At 41.5% G+C, this 27,987-nt stretch overlaps 2 protein-coding genes across 2 annotated transcripts in view; both read left to right on the top strand.

Annotated features, from left to right (window-relative positions):
• LOC138350205 (collagen alpha-1(I) chain-like) overlaps positions 1-7,181 on the top strand; it is a 28,454-nt gene extending 21,273 nt beyond the window's left edge. The window contains exon 2 of the mRNA XM_069300553.1: positions 7,172-7,181. Within this exon, the coding sequence (XP_069156654.1) occupies positions 7,172-7,181 (10 nt within the window). The remainder of the gene's footprint in view (positions 1-7,171) is intronic.
• On the top strand, positions 63-27,091 carry LOC123745432 (uncharacterized). The gene is made up of 4 exons (XM_045726000.2): positions 63-175; positions 7,172-11,651; positions 12,583-12,825; positions 26,431-27,091. Exon 2 carries the CDS (start codon positions 7,184-7,186, stop codon positions 11,255-11,257), a length of 4,074 nt encoding a protein of 1,357 aa, XP_045581956.2. The 5' UTR covers positions 63-175; positions 7,172-7,183; the 3' UTR covers positions 11,258-11,651; positions 12,583-12,825; positions 26,431-27,091.
• The last annotated feature ends 896 nt before the right edge of the window (positions 27,092-27,987 follow it).

Below are 27,987 nucleotides of genomic sequence, written 5' to 3'. Positions count from 1 at the left end.
GAGCACCAGGTATAGCATATTAGTTGGTCTAAAATCCTTGACATCTGGGCATTCACGGATATATAAAGTTGAAGAGAGCGGCCATCTTTTTCAAGAGTTTACAGGCAGCGTGGCGGCGCCGGAGGAGCGCGGGACCTGGGGGTACCCGCAGTGCTGCTCATCCTTGGTTTACGCGGTCAGTACTCTCTTGATCATGCTTATACTTATCACACTTCATGTTAAAGTTTACTGGGTGATGTGGGTGGCGTGATGGATGGTGGAGAGGCAGGCGGCGGGGTGTGGGAGCGTGCTGGACCTCCCAGCCCCGGGTACACTCATCACAGATAATAAAGCAGCTCTCAAATTCAAATTCCAAAGACTATTCATAAATGTTTGAACATATATAGCTACATAGTCTTCCCCGTGTAGTGCACTCTTGTGATAATTACTTGAACATTTATAGTTTGGGTTAATTTACAGTAAATTATTTACCAAAGAGTGGTAATAGTAGCTCTTAACTTGTAAGTAGATATACAATAGAGCATACTCGAGGTTTAGAAACTGCATTAATCAATGATGTAAAAAATCTTTCCCGTTGCCTAGCTAAATGAATGCTTATTAAGCTTATTTTAGATTTTTTTTCTAAAAAAAATGCTTATTTTAGCATTTATGAATGCTAAAATGCTAAGCTTTCCTTTACGAGGCCACTAACCTCGTCGAGGACAGGAAGCTGGCGGCTTGTCGAAGGAAATGTTGCCCAAATACTTTTGCCCAAGTGTGGAAATTGAACCTGAGATTTTAAGCCATGATTCTACTGTAGTCAGCAAGGCGGACAGCCCGCCGCCTGCTTTCATAACTCTCACTGTATTTCCCACTTCTAAACTTCCCTTCACCCATGCCTCTCCTTCCTCTTTACTCCTCCCCCCCCCAAAAAAAAATCTAGTGTGAATCCATGAATATTAAATAATAGATCAATGATTCTAGTGTGAATCCATGAATCTAGATTAATGATTCTAGTGTGAATCCATGAATCTAAATCAATGATTCTAATGTGAATCCATGAATCTAGATAAGGGATTCTAGTGTGAATCTAGATCAAAGATTCTAGTGTGAATCCATGAATCTAGATCAAGGATTCTAATGTGAATCCATGATATCTAGATAATTGATTCTAGTGTGAATCCATGAATCTAGATCAAGGATTCTAATGTAAATCCATGATATCTAGATAATTGATTCTAGTGTGAATCCATGAATCTAAATTAATGATTCTAGTGTGAATCCATGAATCTAAATCAATGATTCTAGTGTGAATCCATAATAAATAAATAAATATGAATAAATATAAATATGTTTATTCAGGTAAGGTACATACATACAAGTGATGTTACATTAATGGATTTATGGATACATCCATGATTCTAGATCAATGATTCTAGTGTGAATCTAGATCAAGGATTCATAGTGTGAATCCATGAATCTAGATCAATGATTCTAGTGTGAATCCATGATTCTAGATCAATGATTCTAGTGTGAATCTAGATCAATGATTCTAGTGTGAATCCATGAATCTAGATCTATGATTCTATTGTCAATCTTCTCTGTTGTCCTTACATTTTTTTTTACTTGAGAAGTTGAAAAATGAACTCCAAAGCTCATTTTTAGTTTTATTTGGCCTGGTTCTTTGAAATGCATTTCATTAACTCTTTGCTAATATTTTCAAAGGCAGAGTAGGAATGATTGCAAAGTTCCTTGCTGCATGATATATACCCGATGATGAGGTGAAGGTGAAGCACCTCACTTGTAAGTCCATTCTTGAATGGAATTGAATGCCCGAAACGCTTTGCGTAATAGTGGCTTTAGGCATTGTATATACTAGCCCTAACTATAAATCCAACACTCTTTGTAAAATCTCTTTTATGTACCTTACCTAAATAAACATTTTGATTTTTTGTTTTTTCATTGTATCTTTTCAATATCCTGTTTGCATGATAGCTGGTGCAGTATGTTGTATGTTCTGTCATGTTCTGGAAGTTGGCAGTGTAATTTGGTGTCAGTTAGCTATTGATACATGGCTTTGTTTGCTTGATGTATAGTGCCTTGCCAATGTCCAGTCTTCTGTTGTTACTGTATTTGTCTATTATTTTGGTATTATTTGTCAGGATGTCTCTGGTGATAATGATAATAATTTTTATTTACAAGAAGGTGCAATGGGATTGTGAGGTTACATATGATTAGTATTTTTACATTCTTGCAAAGCCACTAACATACATAGCATTTCGGGCAGAACTGGTGATGGTCTGTTTATGTAAAGAGACTATGTTTCTTAATAGGGGCTGTGTACAGTATTTTCATGTTCATAACCCTGCCTGGTTACATAGGTATCCACAAATCTTACCAAGATAGGAGGGGTACAGTTATTTATTATGCAAATGAATTTAGGTATTTCAAAACTAATTCACACAAGGTAACTACAGCAAATACCATTACAATATAAATTTTCTACATTCACAGTTTGAGCTAGTAATAAACTAACAAACTAACTAACATTTACAGTCTCCGTGGCATAGTGGTAAGACACTCGCCTGGCGTTCCGCGAGCGCTGTCATGGGTTTGTATCCTGGCCGGGGAGGATTTACTGGGCGCAATTCCTTAACTGTAGCCTCTGTTTAACGCAACAGTAAAATGTGTACTTGGATGAAAAAACGATTCTTCGCGGCAGGGGATCGTATTCCAGGGACCATAGGATTAAGGACTTGCCCGAAACGCTACGCGTACTAGTGGCTGTACAAGAATGTAACAACTCTTGTATATATCTCAAAAAAAAAAAAAAAACAGCCAAATGGGGACCTGCCTAATAATTCTAATCTTTCCTGAATTTATCCGAGGGCCACCATCTATATGGGTCTTGATAGGGATAGGAACCTGCCAGCTTGTCAAAGGTTTCCCCATTTTTCCTGATTTTTTCTACTTAGATTTTGAACAGCAGTGTCTTAACATTGATGGTTTCATCATAAATACTGTACCAAAATTATTGGGAAAATTGATGGAAAAAATAGCATCGGGTCGCTGTCCTACATTGTGGCTTGTTGAGCTTGAAGCCACAAAGTATGTGGCACATTTGACCTTTTAAAGAAGTGGTCTGGATCAAGATCCTCCAAATTGTTCATTCCAAATTGTTTAGTGTTTTAAATGTTTCAATGAGATCAGCCCTGTCATGTCTGATTTGCAGTGTTTATGCTCTACAAATCAAGGGGCCCAGAATGTGGAATGACCTTCCCAACCATGATAAAGACTGTACCTCTCTCAACCAGTTTAAGTTAAAAACGAAGCTATACCTAATAAATTCCCTGTAACTCACCTTACCCCTCTGTTGTCAACCCATGTATGATTTTTGTTTTTTTTGTTTTTCAAATCAACGCTCTTTGAATGTAATTTTCTGTAATAATTTGTAATTGTATTTGTGCTGCTTTTTCAACAATGTTTTCCCCTCTTTTACCTCTATTTTTATTTGTACTCAACACATCTTATTTTTACCCATTAGTTTTAAGCTTTAGTCATTAATGTTTTTCCTGCCCGAAACGCTTTGCGTAATAGTGGCTTTAGGCATTGTATGTACTAGCTCTATCTATAAAGCCAACAAACTTTGTAAAATCTCTATGTATGTACCTTACCTAAATAAAATTATTATTATTATTATTATTATTATTTATTGATTTATTCATATACAAGAAGATACAATCGGTTGTTAAAGTACATATGTTGGTGGTCGAGTAGTGCATTCTTGTAAAGCCACTAGTATGCATAGCATTTCAGTCACGTCCTTAAACTAGCAAATAAGCATAATGGTAGGTAAATTGTATCAGAAATTGAATTCATGTGATATAATATGTACATCAGTATAACAACCAATCAGTGTGACAGTATATGTATTAGTATACAAACTAATTACTGAACAATTTGGATGTTGATCCAGACAGTTTCTTCCAAAGGTCAGATGTAACACAAAAAAGGAGCAACAATTTCAAGCTCAACAAGCCACAATTCAGGACTGAAAACAGAAGATGCTTTTTCACCCACAGGGTTATTAAACCATGTAACTGCCTACCCGCCGAAGCCATAAATGCCAAAACTCTGTTAAATTTTAAAATCCAGCTGGAAAAAATCATTAGGTCAAATGTGGGGGACGTTTGACAAGCCACCATTTTCCTGTTCACATCAAGGCACTAGTATGTTAGTGGCCCTCTGGTAAATTCAGGTATAAAGAGATAAAATTAACAATATACGGAATTAGTTGCATTTCTACATTATTATACGAGTGAGCTCTGTGTCCCTCAACTGTTCGTGGTATGAGAGTCGACTTAGTTCTATGATGGTCTATACTGAAGAACATAGAACTAAGTCTATACTGTACCTTCATCTTTTTTAGTCTTATCCCACAACCAAAAAGCTCACAGGTAAGCATAGAAAAGACATTACATCTTATTTGTAAAAACAAATCATCTAATGAAACAGAAGTAAAAAATATAAAGATTTAGAGGAAAATAGGAAAGGTTCCTAGGCACTGTACATCAACAGTGTACTTAACGTTAATGCAAACATACAACACAACCATAAAAGTACCTAAAATGGTCAGCATACTATAACAAAATCAGATATGTCACCACACTGTGGTTCTATTGTAATTATGTAATACTGTACAGGTAATTATAATAATAATAATAACAATCATTTTATAAAAAATACAGAGGATCACATTACAATGGTTACATAGTTGGTTCAGTATTTATATATTTTGTAAAGCCCTCTAATTACTCACTAATTTATCCCTACCTCACTTAAGGTATCAGTTTTAATCACTGCAAACTACCTCACACTCACCAACTATCAAAAATCTATCAAGAGTTATAACAATTTTTGTTTTCAGGCAACTCAAAGCTTCTTTGTTCAAATCTCTTAACATGCTAAATATTCACACTATATACATTCTCCTGTGTCATGCAAATGACACAGACAGAGACAGACAGAGATCGTCACAGCCCCCTTTCACCCAAGGCCGGCTTCCTTTATGACCCAGCAGAAGGAAAAGTAATAATTATTAATTATATTATTATAATAATAATTATAATAATAAATGTTGTAATAAATAATTATTACTCTTCCTTCTGCTGGGTCATGAAGGAAGCAGGCCTTGGGTGAAAGGGGGCTGTGACAATCTCTGTCTGGAACCCATAGATGAGGGGTTCAAACTTTCACCTCCTGGGGCTCGTGCAGCCCAAGCTCTGATTCAGGAGGCTGGGGTCATTTTTGCCCTTCTTTGCCTTTGGTGGTTCTTCTCCGGCCTCAACCACGGTGGTTTCCGGGTTTGGAGTCCCTGTGCCTTATTTTACCAACTTCGAGGTAAACTCCAGAGCTGGAGCCCCTAGGGCAGCTCGTTGCTGCCTTCAATCTCGTTCTGACAGTTCCTGCGACGGTGCTGGAACCAATCGTATTAGCGTTTGCCTTTTCATTGGAGACTTTCGGCACCGTGGAGAAAGAGGATCAGCTGCATGGGTGACAGCTTCTTCCCTGTATCAACCTAACCTGGCTTTGGGCCCTGGAGAGGCCACTCCAGACCAACAACCAGAGAGCAACTCCATAGTTTCCTGAGACTGAGGAATGCCTACCACTACCACTACTACTACTACTATCACTATCATGCTGTACAATGTCACATTTACTCGAGGACCCTTGTACTCATAATTCATTAGGTATAATATACAAATATAACTACAAGTGTATATCCTTTCTCATTGGCCTGTGTCATGAACACTCTGGTAAAGGTGTTGGTGTCCGACCACCAGCATTATGTACTCCCGCCAAAAAATGTCAAATCATTTACTCTATCTTAAGTTTTGTCCAAAACCCTTTGCATAAATAATGGTGTTGTAATGTATACAAATATTGCATTTAACAAGCAACTCCTGTAATCTGATCCATTGTACATGTAAATAAAATATTATATTATTATTTCTGTATGGTGTCTACTCCAGTGGTTAGAACAAACAACAAAATTGCAAGGAACTCTTCACTTATTCATAAATGAAGATAATGAGGGGTAGCAAGAAATACTGTACTGCCATCCAGTTGAAAGATTCTCTAATGCTTTGGAAATTATAGTTATAATAATTTATGAATGCATAATATTAAAGGCTCTGTAGCACTGGTAAATGCAGTTGGGGGTCAGAGCTGAAAAGTTCCTGGTTCAGTTATTGTCTTATTATTCAGTTATTATTCAGTGTTTGGGCAACATATCCTTTCACTTGATGCCTATGTTCACTTAGACTGGAGTTTAGTAAAGTGTTGTGGGTTGCTGCCTTAGAAGGTCTGTAGGTGGCCTAAGGGGCCTTCAATAAGCCTAAGAGGCTTCCTATACAGTACTTAATGTGTACCGTATATTTTTATATTGATTTTTCACCATTGAAAGGTATTGCAGAAACCTTCAAATAAGAACTGTAATTTAGCTCATAGTACAAAACTATAATGTCGTCCCCAAAACAAAGCAAAACAAAAAAATGTGTTTGGCTCCGACTTGGAAGATTTTTTCCTTCAAGGTCACATTTTAACCTATACTGTAGGTCATAACAGGACCTACAGTATATTATAAGGATAAAAACTCGGTATCTCAACTAGAAAACAGAGTTTAGAGTTTAAAGTTTCACTTTAAGAAGGTCAAAATCTGAAAGTTCAATCTTTCAGTTTAAAGAGAAACTGAAGTTGTATGTGATCACTGCAATATTGAATCACAACGTTTTTTCATAAGTTTAGCTTGTCAAGGGGGTAACGGCTCTCTCTTGGTCCCGTATTTTGGCCTGTATAATATCAGTCTTGTTAATGCATTGACTGAGACAGGCTAATTTACACAGATAAAGTATACAGAAACTTCCAAAGATAACCTGCACTTTGTGTAAGTTTGCCAAATAATTTTTTTTTTAAATCCATGGGTCTGGTAGCATGAATGATCAGTTAGAATAAGATTTTGTTGGCATCTTGTGGTGATGAACTTAAAAAGTAAAGAAAAAGTGAGGTTAATTGTGTGTTTTTTCTGCGTCTCCATAAGAAATTTCTTTTAAACAAACTGAGATCAAATCATATACAGTACTGTACTCTACTAAGAGATATATTTTAATTAGCAGTCTCTAATTATTTTCAGGAGCTTATAAAGATGGATGGAGAGTACCCCAAGAAGGGCAGTGATGTTCTGAAGCAGGATGGTGTGCCAATAAAGAATGTAACTTGGCCACAGAGAACAGAAACAGGGAAATTGACAAAAAATTCTCACGGACAGAAGAGAATCCTTCTGATGAAGGGAGAGGATTCATTACACACTGGAGTATCTACAGTTAATACTAGTAAACCGTTTATACAAAAGGTCAAGGTAGGCTTAAACACAGATTCAAAAGTGACAGAAATATTGAAACTGAAAAATTCATTAGAGAAGGAAGATGAGTTATTATTAAATGAAGGAAAGTCAGTGAAGAACAAAACTGATCAGGTGGAGAAGGGAGGGCCGTTGTGTGCGGAGAAAGAACAAATGAATACATTAGAACCACATGACTTTGGCGAGTCATTACTGGAAATAGATCTCCATGTAAAGAATAAAAATGAGCTGTTTGAGAGGCTAGAAGAGGCATTACAAAATCCATTGGACATACCTGTACTAACAACTTCAGAACGCCCAACAGAGAAGGCTGCTAAATCACTCGGTAAAGTGCAGGAATTTCAAAGTGAAGAAACCTTATTGGAGCAAGAATGTAAGCAATTAAGGAAAGGAGATAGCTCTTTACACAAGAAAGATAAGCAATTAAAGATGGTAAATAATCCCCTAATTAATATAATGGTAGAACACAATTATACAAGAATGTGTCCTCATAATAAAAGTTCTGAATGTATTACTAAAGTAGAGCAGGCAGTTGTGTCTCAAGAAAACATAAATCATTACACCAGTAATAATACTTTCTGGCATGCTTGTGGTTCTCAAATAGGAGCACATACCCCACACACATTCACTGATACCGAGTTATTATTGCAAACCAAAAGGCCAATGGGATCATGCACCGAATATGGAAAGGTTACCCGGATACTAATAAAATCCAACAAATGTCTGTCAGAGTGTGCTTCACAGTCAGAGAACACAACAGTAATGATACATAAAGTGGAAGATGTCAAACATCTGTTAAAAGAAGATGCTAATGCTAAACATGCTTTTAAGAAAACAGGAGAGAATGTTCAACAACCATTGAAGAAAGCAGAGAATAATCTGAAGTCATTGAAGAAAGCAGAGAATGATCTAAAGCCATTGAAGAAAGCAGAGAATGATCTAAAGCCATTGAAGAAAGCAGAGAATGATCCAAAGCCATTGAAGTTAGCAGAGAATGATCTAAATAAGCCATTGAAGAAAGCAGAGAATGATCTAAAGCAATTGAAGAAAGCAGAGAATGATCTAAAGCCTTTGAAGAAAGCAAAGAATGGTCAAAAACAGCTAAAGAAAGCAGAGAATGGTCAACAGTCATTGAAAATAGTAGAGAATGTTATACACTCATTGAAGAAAGCAGAAAATGTTATACAACCATTGATGAAAGTAGAGAATATTCAACAACCATTGAAGAAAGTACAAAATGTTATACACCCATTAAAGAATGCAGGGAATGTTATACAACCATTGAATAATGCAGAGAATGATAAAAAACTGTTGAAGAAAGCAGATAAGTTAATACAACCATCGCAGAAAGCGGAGAATGTTTTACAGCCACTGAAGAAAGCAGAGAATGTTCAACAACCATTGAAAAAAGCAAAGAATGCCATACATTCATTGAAGAAAGCAGAGAATGATATACAGCTGCTAAAGAAAGAAAATGTTGAGCTGCCATTTAAGAAAATTAAACCACAGAAGACAGGAAATATGACTAAAGAAAAAATAATAGTGCTGCATATTTCTATGCAGTCGGACAATACAGCAGCAGACACTCTGAAGACGGTAGAAGTGAATATTAGCCTGTCACTAAAGCAAACTGAATTACAGAAGGCAACAAGTGTATTTAAGGCAAAGACAGTTGAGGAACAATGTGATATTGCACTGGTGAAGGCAGCAGGAGAACCGCATACCAAGGTAGTTATGAATACTGCCCAGGGACTGAATGTGACTGAATCACCAAATGCTGTATATGGGTGTAAGGCAAAGACAGTAATACCACAGAGTGGTATTCTTTCACTGAAACCAATAGCCGAAGCATCATTCAACATAGTGAATACTACCCAGGCAGTAAATATAAGTGAATTACAGAAAACAGAAAATGAAATTAGGGAAAGGAAAGTACAGCCACAGTTTGATATTCCATTACTGAAGATAACAAGAAAACTAGAAAAAGAAGTGAAAGTCGTCCACTCAACGAAGACAAATGAAACTAAGGCTAAGTCAGTATTGCCACATGTGATTATTTGTATAGTGAATACGATAGGAGAGTTGGAAAAGAAAGGAAATGCAATTATTATCCAGCAAATAAAAAACACTGAAGCACAGCAGACAACAAATGAAACTGAGGGTAAGTCAGTAAAGTCCTTTGCCAGTCAGCAGTTGAAACCAATGGAAGACATGCACAGAAGAACATCATCTTTGCCCCTGCAGCCAATGGCCGAATCTCAGAATGTAGAAAAGTACCAAAAGAGTTCGTCACAGTCATTAAATGCCTCGCAACTCGTGAAAAAACAGGATGTAATGAGCAGAGTTGATGAATTACATAAAGTAATGACAAAGGAACCTTCGATGACAGTAGATCCACTACAGAAGGCATGCATGCCCCGAGACAGGGAACTCACGTTAGCAGAGAAGACACAAAGTGCAGGTCCCTCATGGAAACGGAAACTACCTCATTGTATAGGAAAGAAACGCATTAGAGTAGTAAATCCTGTGATAAAGTCTATTGATGTTTCAAAGAAATCAGCAGAGTCAATGGAAAAGAATAACAGACCAGTAATGGAACTTGATAAACAAAGGAATAATGTTGTGATGTCACTCAACACAGATGGGCCACTGACAAGGGCAGCTGTCACTCAGAGCATAGCATGTGATTCACGTGAAGATGTGATCAAATTAAATGCACCAGAAATAGGTAATACTAGAAAACTTGAGATACTTAATGGTAAAACATTTAATATTAAAATGAAAACCAAAGCTAAAGTGGACACAGCTGTTTTTAAAGATAAAAGTGCCATGATACAAGAGGACAATGGATCTGAGCTTGTACCAGATGGACCTAGCATGAAAGCATTTATATATTTGTATAAGAAGAATCAACTCTTAAGAAAATCAAAGAAATTCCAAAAGTTGGCTAATAAACTTGAGATAAAAGCTTCTAAACTTAGGCAGAGTGGAGGGTTCCAAATCAACAACGATGAACTACTAAAGACCATTTTGAAATATGTTGAAAGGAAAAATGCCTTGACAATTCAGTCTGATGATTTGTTTCAGGAATATTTAATTGCTAGTAAAAAATTTGAAAGAATATCAAAAGAGGGTTGCAAGTTGCAGGAAGCATTGAGAAAGACAAGACTGTTGAAGGAGGTGGTCAACACATTGCAAAAAATGGTTAAACAGGAGATTAATAAGGTAAGAGTAGAAGGGTGTATGGCAACATATCTTGACAAGGTCTGGAGAAAAAGATGGGCAGTGCTTAATACGTTATCACATTCAGCTGCATTATGTAACGAGTCATTAACTAAGAAAGTCGATCATTTTGATGCAAAATCGGGAACAATTCATTATGAAGCTCTTGACATTGAGAAGCAGACATCATGCATCATTAGAAAGAATACTATGGTTATGAAAAAAATGGCAAAGCTCCAGAAGAAAGTAGACAAGTGTAGGAAGCATATATATCTGGCCAATGCAGCTAAATTAGAAAAATGGGCTGAATGTTATAATTACTTAGCTGAAGTTTTTCTGATTCAACACCATGTGCTTCAGGCTGTGTTTAATGAAAATAATGGTAATTCTACCCAACAGAAAGCTTTGGATAAAGCACAATTTAATTATTTATCTTGGAGGAAAACTGATATCCATAAAATTGCTGATAGGCCTCTTAAGAAACAAATTAGTAAAAGGAATCAACAAAATTTTTTAATTGAGCCATTAAGCATTTCAAGAGTCAAGAGCACTAAATTTTCAGCAGCAGGCCGGAACATTGAGGTATCTACAGCATCCACAAGAATGTGGAGCGTTTCATCTAACACAAAGCGTTGAGCTTCCAATGATACCCCGAAGCAAGTTTCAACAACATCCACATTACATTGCAATTGAACTACTGTCAAGTTGAGTTGCACACACAATAGGTGAATCTTGAGGTGATGTTTCTTTTTACTGAATTTCATCTGAATATTTTTAAATCCAGATGAGATACTGTGAAAGTAATGTGGAAATTATTTAGAATAACAGGAAAGTACTTTAAATTATTAGTTCCTTAAATGTTTATTTCACAAATACTAAACATAGAACCATATTTTAAGTCTCATAATGAAAAGGAACCACATAAGTTTATTGTGAAGCAGAGGCAGTGTTCATGTTTTGGGAGAGTGATAGACTCAAACTTCACCAGAGAAGTCACATTGGAGCCTAAAGAAGGGCAAGGTGTACTCAAGTAAGTAGCTCTCAAGTATAATTTTAGTTTTTCTCAAAGATTTTCTTTATTTGGTTTCATGTAGATAGAGTTTGTTTATAAATATAATTTGCTGTACCATACAGTACTTAAGTTGGTACCATTTATTTGCAAATTTGTGCTTACATTTCTATTTAAATTAAATTAACTACTGAACTATTTTCTCATTTAAAATATATACATGAAAGCAGGTATGGATTGCTACCCAAATATCTTTTGCTTTTTGGAAGTTGTAATTTTGGGCAAATTAAATTACCATAGTCAAAGTTTATTTTATAATCCTTGCCCAAGGCTGGCAGTGAGTCATATGCTGTACAGTTGAGTACTGTGTCTGCCCGCTATGTGGTATACATTTTGAGCATGGTGCAAAAAAGAAAAGAATGTGCTTAGGCTCGCCAAACCTTACATGTTTGTTCATCGTCCCTTAATAATTCAATAGACTTAATATCCTAAGAGTTTAATTGGGTATAAAACCAAAAATATATTCATGACAAGAAAATATTTTTTATGTAAGTAAAAGGCTGAATACAATATATTGCATCTCATTTAAATTTAAAAAACAACATATTCAAAATTATGGATTATTTGATCTTTGCATTTTTAATATACTTTTGCTTTCATGTAGTAGTGGATATTACTAAATTTTTTAGGAAATTATTTATTTTTACTTTAACCGTGCTGTATGCTTTTTAATACAGTTAGTAGAAGGTGACATTTTTCAGTGGCTGGCCCAATCATATAGATACAATGTGGACCTGTCTTGGTTATGTACATTTTCCCTATGAGCTAGTGCAGCCAACCTCTCATTACTCTAGGGGGATTATAGTACCATAATCCAAGATGGTAAGCCAGACAGAAGGATAAAGAACAAATTAACACAAAATTAATTTATTCTGTAAATAATATATTACAGAGCTGGAGGGAGAAGTGACTAGCCAGATGTGGGGTGCTGCAGGTCAGGAGATTAGATGAGGTAGCAGCAGGAGGTCCTGGTGATGGTAAAGCACAGTACTCTGCCTCCATGGTAGCTACAACAAACTGTTGTTTGAGCTCAGGGCTAAGGTTGCTGGATCAGGTTTCATTGGCTGGACTGGAGTGGGAGGTGCCATTATATATCTACAGACAGAAGGGCTGTTGCAGCCAAAAGCAGCAGAAGGTAGGTCACTACAGGATTTTCACCAATTTTTCTTTGGGTATTGCTTCATTAGTGAATAGAAAAAATGCCTGATTTTATCTGATTAATCTGAGGGCCACTAACCCTAGTGGCCTCGATGAGGATAGCAAACCGGCGGCTTGTCATAGGTTCTCCCATTTGCCTTGAGGATCTTTTCCAGGTAGATTTTAAAACTTAACATAGTTTTGGTAATTACGGTTTTGGCGGGTAGGCGGTTCCATGGGTTTATAACCCTGTGGGTGATAGAGCATCTTCTCTTCTCAGTCCTACATTGTGGCTTGTTGAGCTTGAAACTGTTGTTCCTTGTTTGTGTTACATCTGACCTTTTGAAGAAATTGTCCAGATCAACATCCTCTAACTTGTTCAGTACTGTACAGTATTTTAAGTTTCAATAAGACCCGCCTTGTGACCTTAACCGTTCCTGATATGAGAGATGACTTGGCCTTTTATTGCCTGGTGTTGCACCTTCTCCAGAGCAGCTGTGTCTTAATGAAAATGAGGTCTCCATGCCTGGATACAGTAATCCAAATAAGGATGCACCAGAGATTTACACAGTTGAATCATTACCTTCTTTTCCTTAAAGTCAAAAGTACGCTTGATTATTCCAAGAGTTTGGGTAACTTTCCTGATTACTGCCTCCACCTGTTGTGCAACTTTTAGTGAGTGTTGGATTTTGACTAAGGTCCTTTTCTTCATAATTCTGTTGTAATGTAATGCTATTAATTTGGGAGTTGTGGCATGGGTTGTTATGCCCCACATGCAGGGTCTTGCAGTTGTCGATATTAAAAAGCATTTGCCAGTATTCTGACCATTTGTGGAGTTCATGTAAATGTCTTTGTAAGGCTTCATTCAATATCATTATCATTTCCAACTTTAACATAAATCTTTGTCTCATCTGCAAATTGATGATGTGGTTTGTAAATCTCATCTATGTCACTGATGTATATGACAAAAAGGGTAGGCCCCAAAATAAACCCCTGTGGCACCCCCACTTGCCACATTTCTCCATTCAGATTTATTCCCATTTAGCATGACCCTTTGTTTTTGTTTTCAACCATTGTTTTAGCCATTCTTATATTTTACCATTTATTCCATGGACCTGTAATTTCCTAGCCAGTCTTTCATGTGGTACCTTATCAAAGGCTTTAGCAAGTAATTATCAAAAGAAGGCACCAAACCGGGAAGGCTATGTAGCACCATCAAATACGCAAAATAATCAGAGGGCGCTAAATATCACCAAGGATGCCAATACGAGAACAAAAACGCATAAGGCGAACGATATCAAAAGTATCCGAGTCACCAAGAATTCTATCGAGGGACAGGTGACCGCGAGGGGCGGTCGGAAAGCAAGACACACGCTCGTCCTGGAAGTCAGGACATTCAAGAAGGACATGCACCACCGTAAGAGGGACAATGCAACTAGGACAATAAGGAGCAGGGCGGCGCTCCATCAAGTGACCATGGGTTAAGCGAGTATGGCCAATACGCAACCTCGCCAGAGCTGTTTCCCACCGCCGGTTACGGTGGAAGGAGGACGGCCACGAGGAAACACAACATTTAAGAGTACGTAGCTTGTTACCAGTAACAGACAACCAAGAAGCCTGCCAACGGGTAAGGACTGAGGAATGGATAACTGGGTAAAAGTCGGAATACGGAATGCCTTTACGAGAGATGGGACAAGAGCGGACAGCTTCCTTAGCGGCAGCATCCGCACGCTCATTTAAAGACACACCAATATGGCTGGGAACCCAACAAAACTCAACCGACTTAAATTTACTGTGAACGAGAAACAGCCAATGCTGGATCTCGACAACTACTGGATGAACCGGATTAAAGGACCCGAGAGCCATGAGGGCACTACGAGAGTCAACAACAACCACAAAGGAAGACTGACAACGAGAAAGCAGGAGACGAAGAGCATAGAGAATAGCATAAAGTTCTGCTGTAAAGATGCTAGTCTCCGGAGGCAAGCGACACATATAAGTGCGATCAGGAAAAACAACAGAGTAGCCAACACCGTCCGCTGACTTAGACCCATCGGTGAAGACAGAAACGGACCGGGAGTGAGAAGAAAAGTGCTCGAGGAAAAGGCGTTTTAGAACCGTAGGAGGGGTAAAAGCTTTAGTGATACGGGTCAAGGAAGTACAAAACCGCGGAAGAGGGACCCTCCACGGGGGCAAAGAAGGAACAACACGAGGAGAAACATCAGAAATACGAACGGAGAGAGAATCCTGTAGGCGAGATAACCGGACAGAAAGAGGGAGGTGGTGAAGAGGAACAGGAGCCGCAGGAGGGGTAAAAGTTAAAGCACGACAGAGGCGAGAGGAAGGATGTTGCAAGGACCGCGCAAGATAGCGAAGACAGTACCGATCACGGCGGTCCTGGAGAGACAGGAAGCCAGTGTCAACATACAAGCTAAGGATGGGAGTCGAACGAAAGGCACCAGAACTGAGGCGCAACCCAGTATGGTGCAAAGCATCAAGACGGCGAAGAGTAGAAGGAGAAGCAGACGAGTAAGCAGGGCAACCATAATCGAGCTTAGACAGGACGAGAGAGGAATGTAAAGCAAGGAGAGTGCGCCTATCTGCCCCCCAAGAAGTATGGGACAAGACCCGAAGGAGGGTAAGGGCCTTAGAGCACTCAACACGGAGGTAAGAGATATTGGGAGACCAAGACAAACGAGTGTCAAGGAATAACCCCAAAAGCTTCGCGGAATCTTTGTTTTCAAGGGGATGACCATAAAGTGACAAAGAGGGACGAAGAACAACCCGTTTCCGCGTAAAAGTCATGGCACAAGTCTTAGAAGTAGAGAACTTGAAGCCATGACCTGTGGCCCAAGACGACACGGCATCAATTGCAAGTTGAAGCCGGCGTTGAAGGAGAGGCGAATCATCACCCTGACAACAAAGGGTAAGATCATCGACATAGAGAGCGGAGAAGACACCAGAAGGAAGAGAGGAAAGAAGACCATTGAGGGCAACAAGAAAAAGAGTAGTGCTCAGAACACTACCCTGGGGCACACCTTCGTATTGCTGAAAAGAGGGAGAGAGAGCGGTACCAAGGCGCACCCGAAAGGAACGATGAGAGAGGAAGCTGCGGAGAAAGAGAGGGAGATGACCACGAAGGCCAAAAGAATGAAGTTGAGATAGGATATGATAACGCCAAGTGGTGTCGTAAGCCTTTTCTAGGTCAAAAAGGACGGCAACAATGGAGGTCTTCGCAGCAAAAGCAGTACGAATATAGACCTCCAAGTTCACCAGGACATCTGTCGTGCTGCGGCACTTGCGGAAACCAAATTGAGAAGGGGAGAGGAGGTGATGGTGTTCCAGGAACCACATCAGACGAACGTTAACCATACGTTCAAAGAGTTTGCAGACACAACTTGTGAGAGCAATAGGGCGAAAGTCCTTAGGGGAAGTACCCAGAGACCCCGGTTTGCGAACAGGGAGGACAACGGCATCGAGCCAGTCCTCAGGGACTGACGACGACTCCCAGATCCGATTATACAGACTCAGTAAATACTGAGACGTGCTCGGAGGGAGATGGCGAAGCATCTCATAATGAATACCATCGGAGCCCGCCGCCGTAGAACCGCAGAGGGCCAGGGCAGAACGAAGTTCAGAGAGAGAGAAGGGATCATTATAGGGAAGCTGAAGATGAGTGCAGAAATCTAAAGGACGAGACTCAAGGACAGGTTTACGAAGAAGGAAAGATTGGGGAAGATGAAGACCAGAGCTAACAGAAGAAAAGTGGGAACCCAGTTCGGAAGCGACCTGCAACGGGTCCGCCACAAGAGTATCATGGAGGTGAAGGACCGGTGAAACATCGGGAACAAACTTACCCGCTATCTTGCGGATACGCTTCCAGATCTGGGCCAGAGGGGTCTCGGACGTAATTGTTGAGACATAAGATGCCCAACATTCACGTTTAGCCGTACGGATGGCCCTACGGGCCACCGCACTCGCTTTCCGAAAGAAAAGAAAAGAATCGGTCGTCTGCCTACGGCGGTGCCTCTTCCAGGCTGCACGCTTACAGCGGACAGCCCGAGCACAGTCCGCATTCCACCAGGGAACGCACTTCCGTGGACCCCGAGAGGAAGAGCGAGGAATAGAGCGGAGGGCAGCGTTGAAGACAGTGTCATGAAAAAGGAGGAGAGCGCGAGAGAGAGGCAGAAGGGAGAGGTCAGGGAGAGCAGCACTGAGGGTAAATAGGGTCCAGTCTGCCTTAGCAAACTGCCACCTAGGGAAAGAGAGGGAAGGGCGAAAAGAGAAAAAGGAAACAAGGATGGGGAAATGATCACTTCCATGGAGGTCATCAAGAACCTGCCACGTGAAATCTAAGTAAAGAGAAGAAGAGCAGAGAGAAAGATCAAGACAAGAAAGGGTGCGAGTCCGAGAGTCCAAATGAGTGGGCTCACCAGAATTCAGAAGAGACAGGGAAGAAGAGAGGAGAAACGGCTCAAGGAGGCGACCCCGGGTATTCGTCAGAACGTCACCCCAAAGAGAATGACGACAATTGAAGTCACCCAGCAGGAGCACAGGCTCCGGCAAGGAGTCCAGGAGGTGTTTCAAATCAGGAAGAGAGAGCGGGACACTCGGGGGGAGATAAATGGAACAAACTGTGTACCATTTCCCCACAAAGATACGAGCAGCAGAACAATGGAGAGGCGAAGGAAAAAGTAAAGGAACAAAGGGAACATCAGCCCGAATCAAAAGAGCAGAAGAATTAGAAGCCCCAGCAATGGCTGGGGGGGGGGAGAGAAAGGAATAGCCACGAAAACGACCAGGACGAGCACCAAGCATTGGCTCCTGGAGACAGACACAAAGGGGCGTAAACCGCGAAATCAGAAGTTGGAGTTCGAGGAAATTGGCGTAATAACCTCGAACGTTCCATTGAAGAATGGACAACGACGAGAAGAGAAAGGACAAAAACAGAGAACAAGGAAGAAACAAAGGCGAAAGAGCAACAGAGCACGTTAAAGAATATCAGGGTCAGCAAAGTCAGGGTTAGGGGGCATGGGTAAACTGAGCAAAGACGGAGGGAAGGAAACGGGAGAACAGAGCAGAGGTGGGCGGGCAGGGTCTGGAGGAGGAGGAGGAGGAAGAGGAGGAGACAACGGAGAGGAGCCGTCAAGGACAGCAGCAGGAGGAGGGGGAGTAGAAAGAGGGGAGCGCACCCCAGCAAGAGCAGCAACCGAAAGGGAAGCAGGGGCCATACCTCCATAGCAGGAACAGGGGGCGCAAGCACTGAAACGGGAGGGGAAGGAGCAACAGAGCCAGGAGGACCTCCATAGCAGGAACAGGGGGCGCAAGCACTGAAACGGGAGGGGAAGGAGCAACAGAGCCAGGAGGAGGAGCTGAGGAAGAAAGCGAAGCCTTCTTACCCGCCGGGGAAGAGGAAGGAGAGGAGCCAGGCTTACGCTTCTGACTTAAAGAGACCGGTGTCCCAGCAACTACGTACCGGGCAACGGATTCCAGTGTCTCAACAGGAGAAGCCGAACGAGAGCACACATGACGGCCGTTAGGAGAGCGATGGACATCCGCCCGCACCGACAGGCGGTGGGGAGAGCCAATAGATGGAGGAAGAGGATGGGAAGGAGGATCGGAGGGGGACGAGGAAGAAGACACAGAAGACACGACAGACCGGGTAGAAGGAAGGGGAACCCCAGACAGAGGACCAACAGGAGGATCCTTCGGGAGAGAACCCAAAGGAACAGAGGAGGGGGCAGTGGGCGCATCAGGGTCCAAGGCCCGGAAACGGTTGTGAGTCTGAGGAAGGCGGGAAGGACGAGGAGAGGAAGAGCGCAACACGCGAGCACAAGAGATATTAGCATAAGGCGGGAGCCGGCGAACCTGGCGCCTCGCCTCAGGAAAAGATAAACGCTCCCGGTGCTTCAGGTTGAGGACGGCTGCCTCAAGCTTGTAATGGACACACACACGGGAGAAGGTAGGATGGGCCTCACCGCAGTTGAGGCAACGAGCCTGGGGAGAAGTGCACTCCGACTTAGAGTGACCTTCGCCACCACACAAAGGACAGAGAGAGACAGTCCCGGAGCAGCGGAGGGCACCATGCCCAAACCTCCAGCACTTGTTGCAGAGCCGAGGAGAAGGAATGTACTCCTGGACAGAGCACCTGGCACCAGCAAGAATGACAGAGGGTGGAAGGGTCCTACCATCAAAGGTAATCTTCACAACCCGGAGGGGTTGACGGCGACTACCACGAGGGGGACGAGTAAACGTGTCCACCTGGAGAATAGAATGGCCCTGGGCAGCGAGGATATGGCGAATATCGTCGTGGCAGTCGCGCAGGTCCCGAACACCGGTTGCAACATGGGGCGGGAGCAAAATAGTGCCAACACTGGCATTCAACTGAGCGTTCTTCGAGACCCGAACGGGGGTCTCGCCAAGGCAGGATAAGGCAGCCAAGCGGGAAGCAGCATCCTGAGAAGGAGCAGCAACGACACGTGTACCGAGACGAGTGGGGTTGAAAGTAATGGAGGCATCCACGGAATCAATGAGATGTCGATGAAGGGAGAAATCGTCAGGAGGCGCAGAATCAAGAGGGAGGAGATCAAAATATTTGGCCCACGAAGCGGGACCAAACAAGGCTTGATAGGTAGCAGAACTGGAAGGAATCGAGCGAGGGTGGCCGTGACGAGGACGGCGGTGAGAACCCCCAGAGAGAGAGGGGTTAAAAGGCGCAGTAGTTACAACTAGAGAAGGAGCCGCGCCAGGGGACGAGGTAGTCACCACTGGGGGCTTGGGGCTCGACCCAACCACAGAGGAGGGAGGGGAGCCAGGGGAAGGAGTCAGAGAGGCCAAAGGAGGAGCAAGGTCGGGGCCCAATGCAGCGGAGGCTACAGAGCCCGGTCTTCCAATACGGACCGACTCGGGGGCTTGGTCGCCCACCCCACGAGCCTGAGAAGGTAAGCCAGAAGCAGCCGAAACAGGGGTTATCATCTTGACGAAATGAAGAATTCACTCACGAATGTGCCCCCACACCCACCATGGAGCCACAATTAGAGGCAGGACACCCAACAAGAAGCTATCGCCGATCTTGTCGGGGCCTCCTAGGGGTGCGTCGTGAGTATACGCCCCACAAACGCCACCCTAAGAAACCGACAGTCCGTCGAGATCGGGTTCAGTGACGAAGTGGGGATTGACAATAAAAGGTTCCCCTCGCTCTCGACGTCGGGTACTGCAGTTCTACGGGTGCATGAGTATGCCTCCTCAAGCACCCGGGCGTCAAAATAGAAGAAGTCCATGGAAGAACCAGAACGAGCAAAAGGTCGGCAGGAAACGGCAAGCAGATAGGAGAAGAGGGGGGAGAAAAACGAAACAGACGGAAAAGGAAAAGATGCCCAGCAAAATTGGAGAGGACGGCAGCAGGAGCACAAGGCTAGAAAAGGACAGAGGACTGTCCCAAGGAGCATCACACTCCGGCAGCCGCCCACTAAGCCCCCACACGGCGACAACGAGCTGAGCGGGGAGGGGGCCGAAAAAGTAAGATTAATAATTCTAACACGAATTTTCTCGATCTTACTTATGTTTCTTTTCACTGTTGATGGTAATTGAAAAATCAATTCTCCAAAATTAATTTTTATTTATAGTCTGACGCGACACTTAAGCGCGTTTCGTAAAACTTACTACATTTTCAAAGACTTTAGTTTACACACACACACAACTATAACTGAATAGAGCTTAAACATCTTCAATTTTTTATACCTGCATTTGGATGAAGTGAAAACAAACTTTCAACATAAGCCAGAACACGAAACAATGGGTATTGAAGGTAAGAATGGAAGTAATTGCAGAGGGCCTATTGGCCCATATTTCTTGATGCTTCTGTATTGGAGCGGAGTCTTGAAGTGGGTAGAATATAGTTGTGCATTAATTGGCTGTTGATTGCTGGTGTTGACTTCTTCATGTGTAGTGCCTCGTAGATGTCAAGCCGCTTGCTATCGCTGTATCTATCGATGATTTCTGTGTTGTTTGCAAAGATTTCTCTGGTAATGGTTTGGTTGTGGGAAGAGATTATATGTTCCTTAATGGAGCCCTGTTGCTTATGCATTGTTAAATACCTGGAAAGAGATGTTGTTGTCTTGCCTATATACTGAGTTTTTTGAGACTTACAGTCCCCAAGAGGGCATTTGAAGGCATAGACGACGTTGGTCTCTTTTAAAGCGTTCTGCTTTGTGTCTGGAGAATTTCTCATGAGTAGGCTGGCAGTTTTCTTGGCTTTATAGTAAATCGTCAGTTGTATCTTCTGATTTTTGTCTGTAGGGATAACGTTTCTATTAACAATATCTTTTAAGACCCTTTCCTCCGTTTTATGAGCTGTGGAAAAGAAGTTCCTGTAAAATAGTCTAATAGGGGATATAGGTGTTGTGTTAGTTGTCTCTTCAGAGGTTGCATGGCGTTTCACTTTCCTTCTTATGATGTCTTTAACGAAACCATTGGAGAAGCCGTTGTTGACTAGGACCTGCCTTACCCTACAGAGTTCTTCGTCGACTTGCTTCCATTCTGAGCTGTGGCTGAGAGCACGGTCGACATAAGCGTTAACAACACTCCTCTTGTACCTGTCTGGGCAGTCATTGTTGGCATTTAGGCACATTCCTATGTTTGTTTCCTTAGTGTAGACTGCAGTGTGGAAACCTCCGCTCCTTTCCATGACTGTTAAATCTAGAAAGGGCAGCTTCCCATCCTTTTCCATCTCGTAAGTGAAACGCAGCACGGAACTCCGCTCAAATGCCTCCTTCAGCTCCTGCAGATGTTTGACATCAGGTACCTGTGTAAAAATGTCGTCAACATACCTGCAGTATATGGCCGGTTTCAAGTTCATGTCGACTAAGACTTTTTGCTCGATGGTACCCATGTAGAAGTTTGCAAACAGGACACCTAGGGGAGAACCCATGGCGACCCCATCTACTTGCTTATACATGTGCCCATCCGGGCTCAAGAAGGGTGCCTCTTTAGTACAAGCTTGGAGTAGTTTCCTTAGGATATTTTCTGGTATGTCTTTCCACCTCACTCAAATATAGATATAAACAAATCGGAGATGTGTAAGTTCTATTCAGTTGTGTATGTGTAAACTAAAGTCTTTTAAAATGTAATAAGTTTTACGAAACGCGCTCAAGTGTCGCGTCAGACTAGAAATAAAAATGAATTTTGGAGAATTGATTTTTGAATTACCACCAACAGTGAAGAGAAATGTACGAAAGATTGAGAAAATTCGTGTTAGAATTATTAATCTTACTTTTTCGGTCATATTTAATAATATATATATATATATATATATATATATATATATATATATATATATATATATATATATATATATATAATAAATAAATAAATAAATAATAAATAGGTACCAACACCAAAGGGCAGACCCCCTCACCAGGCAGGAAAAACAAAAGCAAAAAACCCTTCAAGCACACAACGACCCAGGCGGAAAAGAGCTGGCTGCTATATTAAGGTGAAAACAAGCTGCACAGTACCTCCTACCCAGAGACAGTGGTGCATGAAACACTCCAGCTCGGTCCGTCTAATTACCACAAGCTACACAAGCTTCAGAAAGCTTCCTGGCAATACGTTAGTAATGAATAAATATGATATATTTACTCATTATAATGTTGGTGCTGAATGTACAACACGAAAAAACATAATTTTAATCTGAAAAAGTATCTTTTTATAAAGAAATTAGGCGAAAATAAAAAGCTGGTGACACCAAATCAAGTCGACGATCCAAGCGTCGGTTAGGTTAGGTTAGGTTAGGTTTGGTTAAGTTAGGTTAGGTTAGGATAGGTTAGGTTAGGTCAGCCTAACCTAACATATCATATTTATTCATTACTAACGTATTGCCAGGAAGCTTTCTGAAGCTTGTGTAGCTTGTGGTAATTAGATGGACCCCTCCAGCTGACCCCAAGGGCAGGCAATCACAGAGCCACAAAAGACCTCAGCAGAGGTAGCCCCCAAGCAACTTGGGGAAGATGACCCCAAGTCGCAAGGGCAGTACTTACAGGGCACCTAGGGAAGATAACCCTAGGCGCATGCAGCTCGAGTACAGGCAAAACTACCACTGGCTCTCACACCACCACTTGACAGGACCACACCACAAGGCACAGCACTGAAAAAGATTGGGAGCCAGAATCACACGATCACCAGATCACCAGATCTCGCATCAGCCACAGAACTAGGGGTGTGGATAGCTGGCGTGGGGGTCTGAGGCATTCCCTTCCCCACTCCCTTCGGGGAGGGGGGGTGAGCTGCGCTGATAGTTGTGGTGTCGTGTTTGTTTGCTTGCTTTTTGTTTGGGGCGTTCTGTCCAACAGTTCGAGTTCGACTTTCTGTAGCAATTTTTCAACCAGATGCAGTCCAGACTGTGGGTGCAGTCTATAGAATTCCTAACACTGATGTGTCCGAATTCAACTCAAACCTTAGAAATCTAATATGTACTTGATAACAGACTGAACAAAAACCATCTAATTATCGCAGGGGACTTTAATATTGACCTCTGCGAGCCTGAACACCCTACTGCTCTTAGCTTCCTCAACTGTATAAATTCCCGCTTCCTCATACCCTTAATCACTAAACCTACTAGAATCACTGATAGCACTGCCACGACTCTAGATCACATCTGGACAAACATAACCTCTCCGCTTACTTCAGGTATAATCACCGATAGCACTACAGACCATTACCCCACATTTCTCTTAACTAACATTAGCAAACCACCTCTAGAGTCAAGAGAGTTAAGTTTTAGACTGCACAATGAAACTGCTATAGACAATTTTAAAACTGCTGCTGATAATGTCAACTGGGAGTCCGAATTAGGTAACATAGGGGACATCAACCTAGCAGTGCAATCTTTTCTTCAAAAAACTCTTAGCCTTTATAACACCCACTGTCCTATGCTTACAAAACAAGACACAACCAAAAGGCTTAACAATCTCTGGCTTACAAAGGGAATACTTAAATCCATTAATAAAAAACATGACCTCGAGAAGAAGTATAGGTTAGGAATTGTCTCCAAAGAATTCTCAAAGAATTACTCATTATTGCTATCTAAGATAATTAGACGAGCCAAAACTAAATACTACGAAGATAAATTTACCCAAATAAAGAGCAACATTAAACAAACTTGGAGCACAATTTCACAAATATTGGGATCAAAGAAGTCTTTAAATAACAAACCAACACTCCTGTCCAATAATGATGGTCAGCTTTCAGCCTCTGATTCTGCTATTGAGTTCAATAGGTTCTTCTCTTCCATTGGGTCATCCCTTGCAAATGATATTCCATCTTCCAGTACTGACATTAAGAACTATCTTACAGGTAACTATCCACAGTCTCTACCTAAAGCCTATTAATTCCACAGACGTCAATGAGATAATCCTTTCCCTTAAAACCAAGTCTAGTGCCCTTGAGGAGATACCAACTTTAATTTACAAAAAAGCCTCCAGATCTTTAGCCCCTGCTATTGCTTTGCTCTTCAACAAGTCACTTGAACTCCAAACCTTTCCAGATATTCTAAAAAATGCGAGAGTAACGCCTGTCCACAAATGTGGTGATCTCACAGATGTTAACAACTACAGACCTATATCAATTCTGCCAAACTTGTCAACAAATTTTGAAAAGCTAATCTATAAGCAGCTTTACTCGTATCTAGCCAAACACAATATACTTAGCCCTTGCCAATATGGCTTCAGACCCAAAAAAAGCACTAACGATGCACTTATTAGTATGCTTAACTCGATTCATACAGCTCTTGATAAAAATGAGTTCCCTGTTGGGTTATTTGTGGACCTGCGTAAAGCTTTTGACACTGTCAACCACCAAAACCTTCTTAAATTACATCATTATGGAGTCAGAGGACACTCCCTGCAATACCTCAAATCCTACCTTACTGACAGGCTCCAGTATGTTTCTGTGAATAATACAATTTCTCCCACCCTACCCATCAACATTGGTGTTCCTCAGGGCAGCATACTTGGCCCTCTCCTCTTTCTCATCTACATTAATGACCTTCCTAATGCCTCCCAACACCTCAAACCAATTCTATTTGCTGACGACACAACCTTCATTTACTCCAGTTCTGACCCCCTTGCTCTAAATGCCACAGTAAATACTGAGCTAAATAAAGTCCATCTTTGGCTAACTGCCAACAAACTCACCCTTAACATTGACAAAACTTTCTATATTCTGTTTGGCAATAAATCCTCTAATCAAATAAATCTCAAAATAAATAATACCCAAATTTGTAACAAATTAGATGGCAAATTCCTTGGCATTCTCATTGACAACAAGCTGAATTTCCAGGGACACATTCTAAATATATCAAAAAAAAGTTTCAAAAACTGTGGGCATTCTTTCTAAGATCAGATATTATGTACCACGCCCTGCCCTGGTGACTCTCTATTACTCCCTTATCTATCCATATCTCAACTATTGTATTTGTGCTTGGGGCTCTACTACCCAAAATCATTTACGTCCTCTAATTACTCAACACAAAGCTGCTATTAGGACAATATCCAACTCTGGCCCCAGACATCACTCGGTACCCTTACTCAAATCTCTGAATATGTTAGACATTAAGTCACTGCACATTCTCTCGTGTGTATTATACATATATAAAACGCTAAACTGTAATGCCAATCCTGACCTCAAAAGCTTCATAGAAGGTTGTAACAGAACCCATGAGCACCACACCAGAAATAAATACAGTTTTGATATTCCTAGAGTACGACTTAATCAAACTAGAAATGCTCTACAAATCAAGGGGCCCAGAATGTGGAATGACCTTCCCAACCATGTTAAAGACTGTACCTCTCTCAACCAGTTTAAGATAAAAACGAAGCTATACCTAATAAATTCCCTGTAACCTACCTTACCCCTCTATTGTCAACCAATGTCTGTTTTTTTTTAAAGAGCGCTGTTTGTCGACAGAATTGTATTTGTGCTGCTTTTTCAGATTTGTGCTGCTTTTTCAGCTATGTTTTCATTTTACTCTTTATGCTCAATTAGTATTAAGCTTTAGTCATTTAAGTTTTTCGTGCCCGAAACGCTTTCGGTAATAGTGGCTTTAGGCATTGTATGTACTAGCTCTATCTATAAGTCCACCAATCTTTGTAAAAAAAATTCTTGTATGTATGTACCTTACCTAAATAAACATTTATTTATTTATTATTATTTATAGATAGGGTTTGTTTTGGGATGCCTGACCCAGTCAATGGCAGACATAGAATGTTTCCAACCACATGGGTTTCTATAGACCATTGCTCCTCGTGCATCTCTTGAGGAGGCAAGGGTCTAATAGATTCATGTCATCCCAGATAGCTCCAGGGAGGGCTTTCCCCAGGAAAGGGCATCATATACCCTATGTAATTTTTTTTGTTTAAATCGGTGTTGCTACAATTTTCAGTTATTTTTTCTTTGCTGTATAGTTTTTTTTTTCAATATTGTCTACCCGTCATTGATTCCCAGGGGTGTGGGGGGGGGGGTGTTGGCCTTGAAGTAATTTGGCCTTTTATATTCATTCCATCTATACTAAAATTTAATTACATTCGAGTTTTTTGTTTTTCTTCAGTAGCAAGATTATCCTGTGATGTAAACAGGGCAGCAACTCCTCCTCTGCAGTCTAGTGCACCAGCAACTGTTCTTCAGGGATGGGTTCACTTTTGTTAAATTAAATATAAAGCCAGGTATGATCCCATGATGGAGGAAGGACCTTGAAATATAAAGTGTTACAGGCTTCAAGAAGGCCTTGAATGTGTATCTTGCACTTGACCAAACCAAACCCCAGAAAATAAAGAAATGACGACGTTATGGTCCATCCTGGACCATTATCAGGTCGTAAGCGATTTCTTTTCTTTCGTTTGTTTTTCTATTTTGTTTTCATATTCTTTCCTATCATGTTCTTTTTTATTTTGTTTCTTCATCTTCTGGTGTGTGGTTTGGTCATCATATCTTCAGTCACGTTATTGTGACTCATCATCTGCATCTTGCACTTAGTTTGGTATTTGGCTATTAATGCACTACATACACCTCTTTTATTGGTAAAAGTAATGATTATTTCCAGTATCTTAAATATAACTTTAATATTGTTCAAAGCTTATTAAAAACCATGCTCCTTTTCAACCAAGGAGCAACCTTAATCCTTTTCAACCACTGTTACGGGGCGTGTTTTTTGTGAAATTCTGGCTGTGCGCCAAAAATAAAGTGTTTGCAAAAAAAAATTCTTTGTAAAATTTTAAATTCCCTTCCTTGAACATGTACATGTAAAAAAAAAAAAAAAAAACCAGCGTTGAATGTAATGAAACGCCATCTTCTGGGCGAGACCCGGAGGCTCCCCGGAGCTTTACCGGCTATGCTAATGTCAGACTTTGGCATCAGTCATGTGTATGGAGTTCTAGGGCCTACCGGGGACCACGAGCCAGAACCTGGCCCCCCTCAGAGAGGCAAGGGGAGCAATGGCCTATAGAAACCCCCGTGTGGTTGGAAGCATTCTATGTCTGCCATCGACCGGGTCAAGCATCCAGAAAGGTAAGCATTCCAAAACAAACCCCTATTCTGGTGAAAATTGCTACCTAAAGCCGAACTAGTGGATAGAACTCTTCAACAGAAAACAAGGAAACTAGTATGACGTCATACGTCACCCCGCCGCTGTCTGCACAGCTCCCCCCTCCCCGGGAGGGGGAAGGGGGAGCTCCAGACCTCCCACGCCGGCTATCACCGGAATCGTTTGACTTTTCCTGAAGTGAGACGCCAAGTCCGCCGTCCCCACCCCTTCACTGGCGTATCTTATGCTCACGTGTTGTATTCTACCTCCTCGTCCTTCCTTCCTTCCTTCCTTCCTCAGTCACGCAACCGTTTTCAGGCCTTGACCTGGACACGCCCACCACCTACTCACCTGTTCCTTTAAATTCTGTCCTGGAAGGTCTTCCTCCTGATTCTTCTTCTGGAGTTTCCTCTCTTCCTACCCTGTCCGCCATGTCTTCTGTGTCTTCTTTTCCTTCTCCACCCGATCCTTCTTCCCAACCCTCCCCGCAATCTCTTGGCCCTCCATGCTGCTTGTCAATCCAGCCTAATGTCCATCATCCTCTTTGTTGTTGTTCTTCTGCCGAGACCATTGAGTCTATTGCCC

Source organism: Procambarus clarkii, chromosome 44, assembly GCF_040958095.1.
Source record: "Procambarus clarkii isolate CNS0578487 chromosome 44, FALCON_Pclarkii_2.0, whole genome shotgun sequence".
Lineage (NCBI taxonomy): Eukaryota > Metazoa > Arthropoda > Malacostraca > Decapoda > Cambaridae > Procambarus > Procambarus clarkii.
The sequence above is the reverse complement of the archived record's forward strand: the minus strand, read 5'-3'. Positions and strand labels throughout refer to the sequence as shown.

Coding starts and splice junctions, on each gene's coding strand:
- LOC123745432 (XM_045726000.2), top strand. CDS start 7,184: ATGGATGGAGAGTACCCCAAGAAGGGCAGTGATGTTCTGAAGCAGGAT.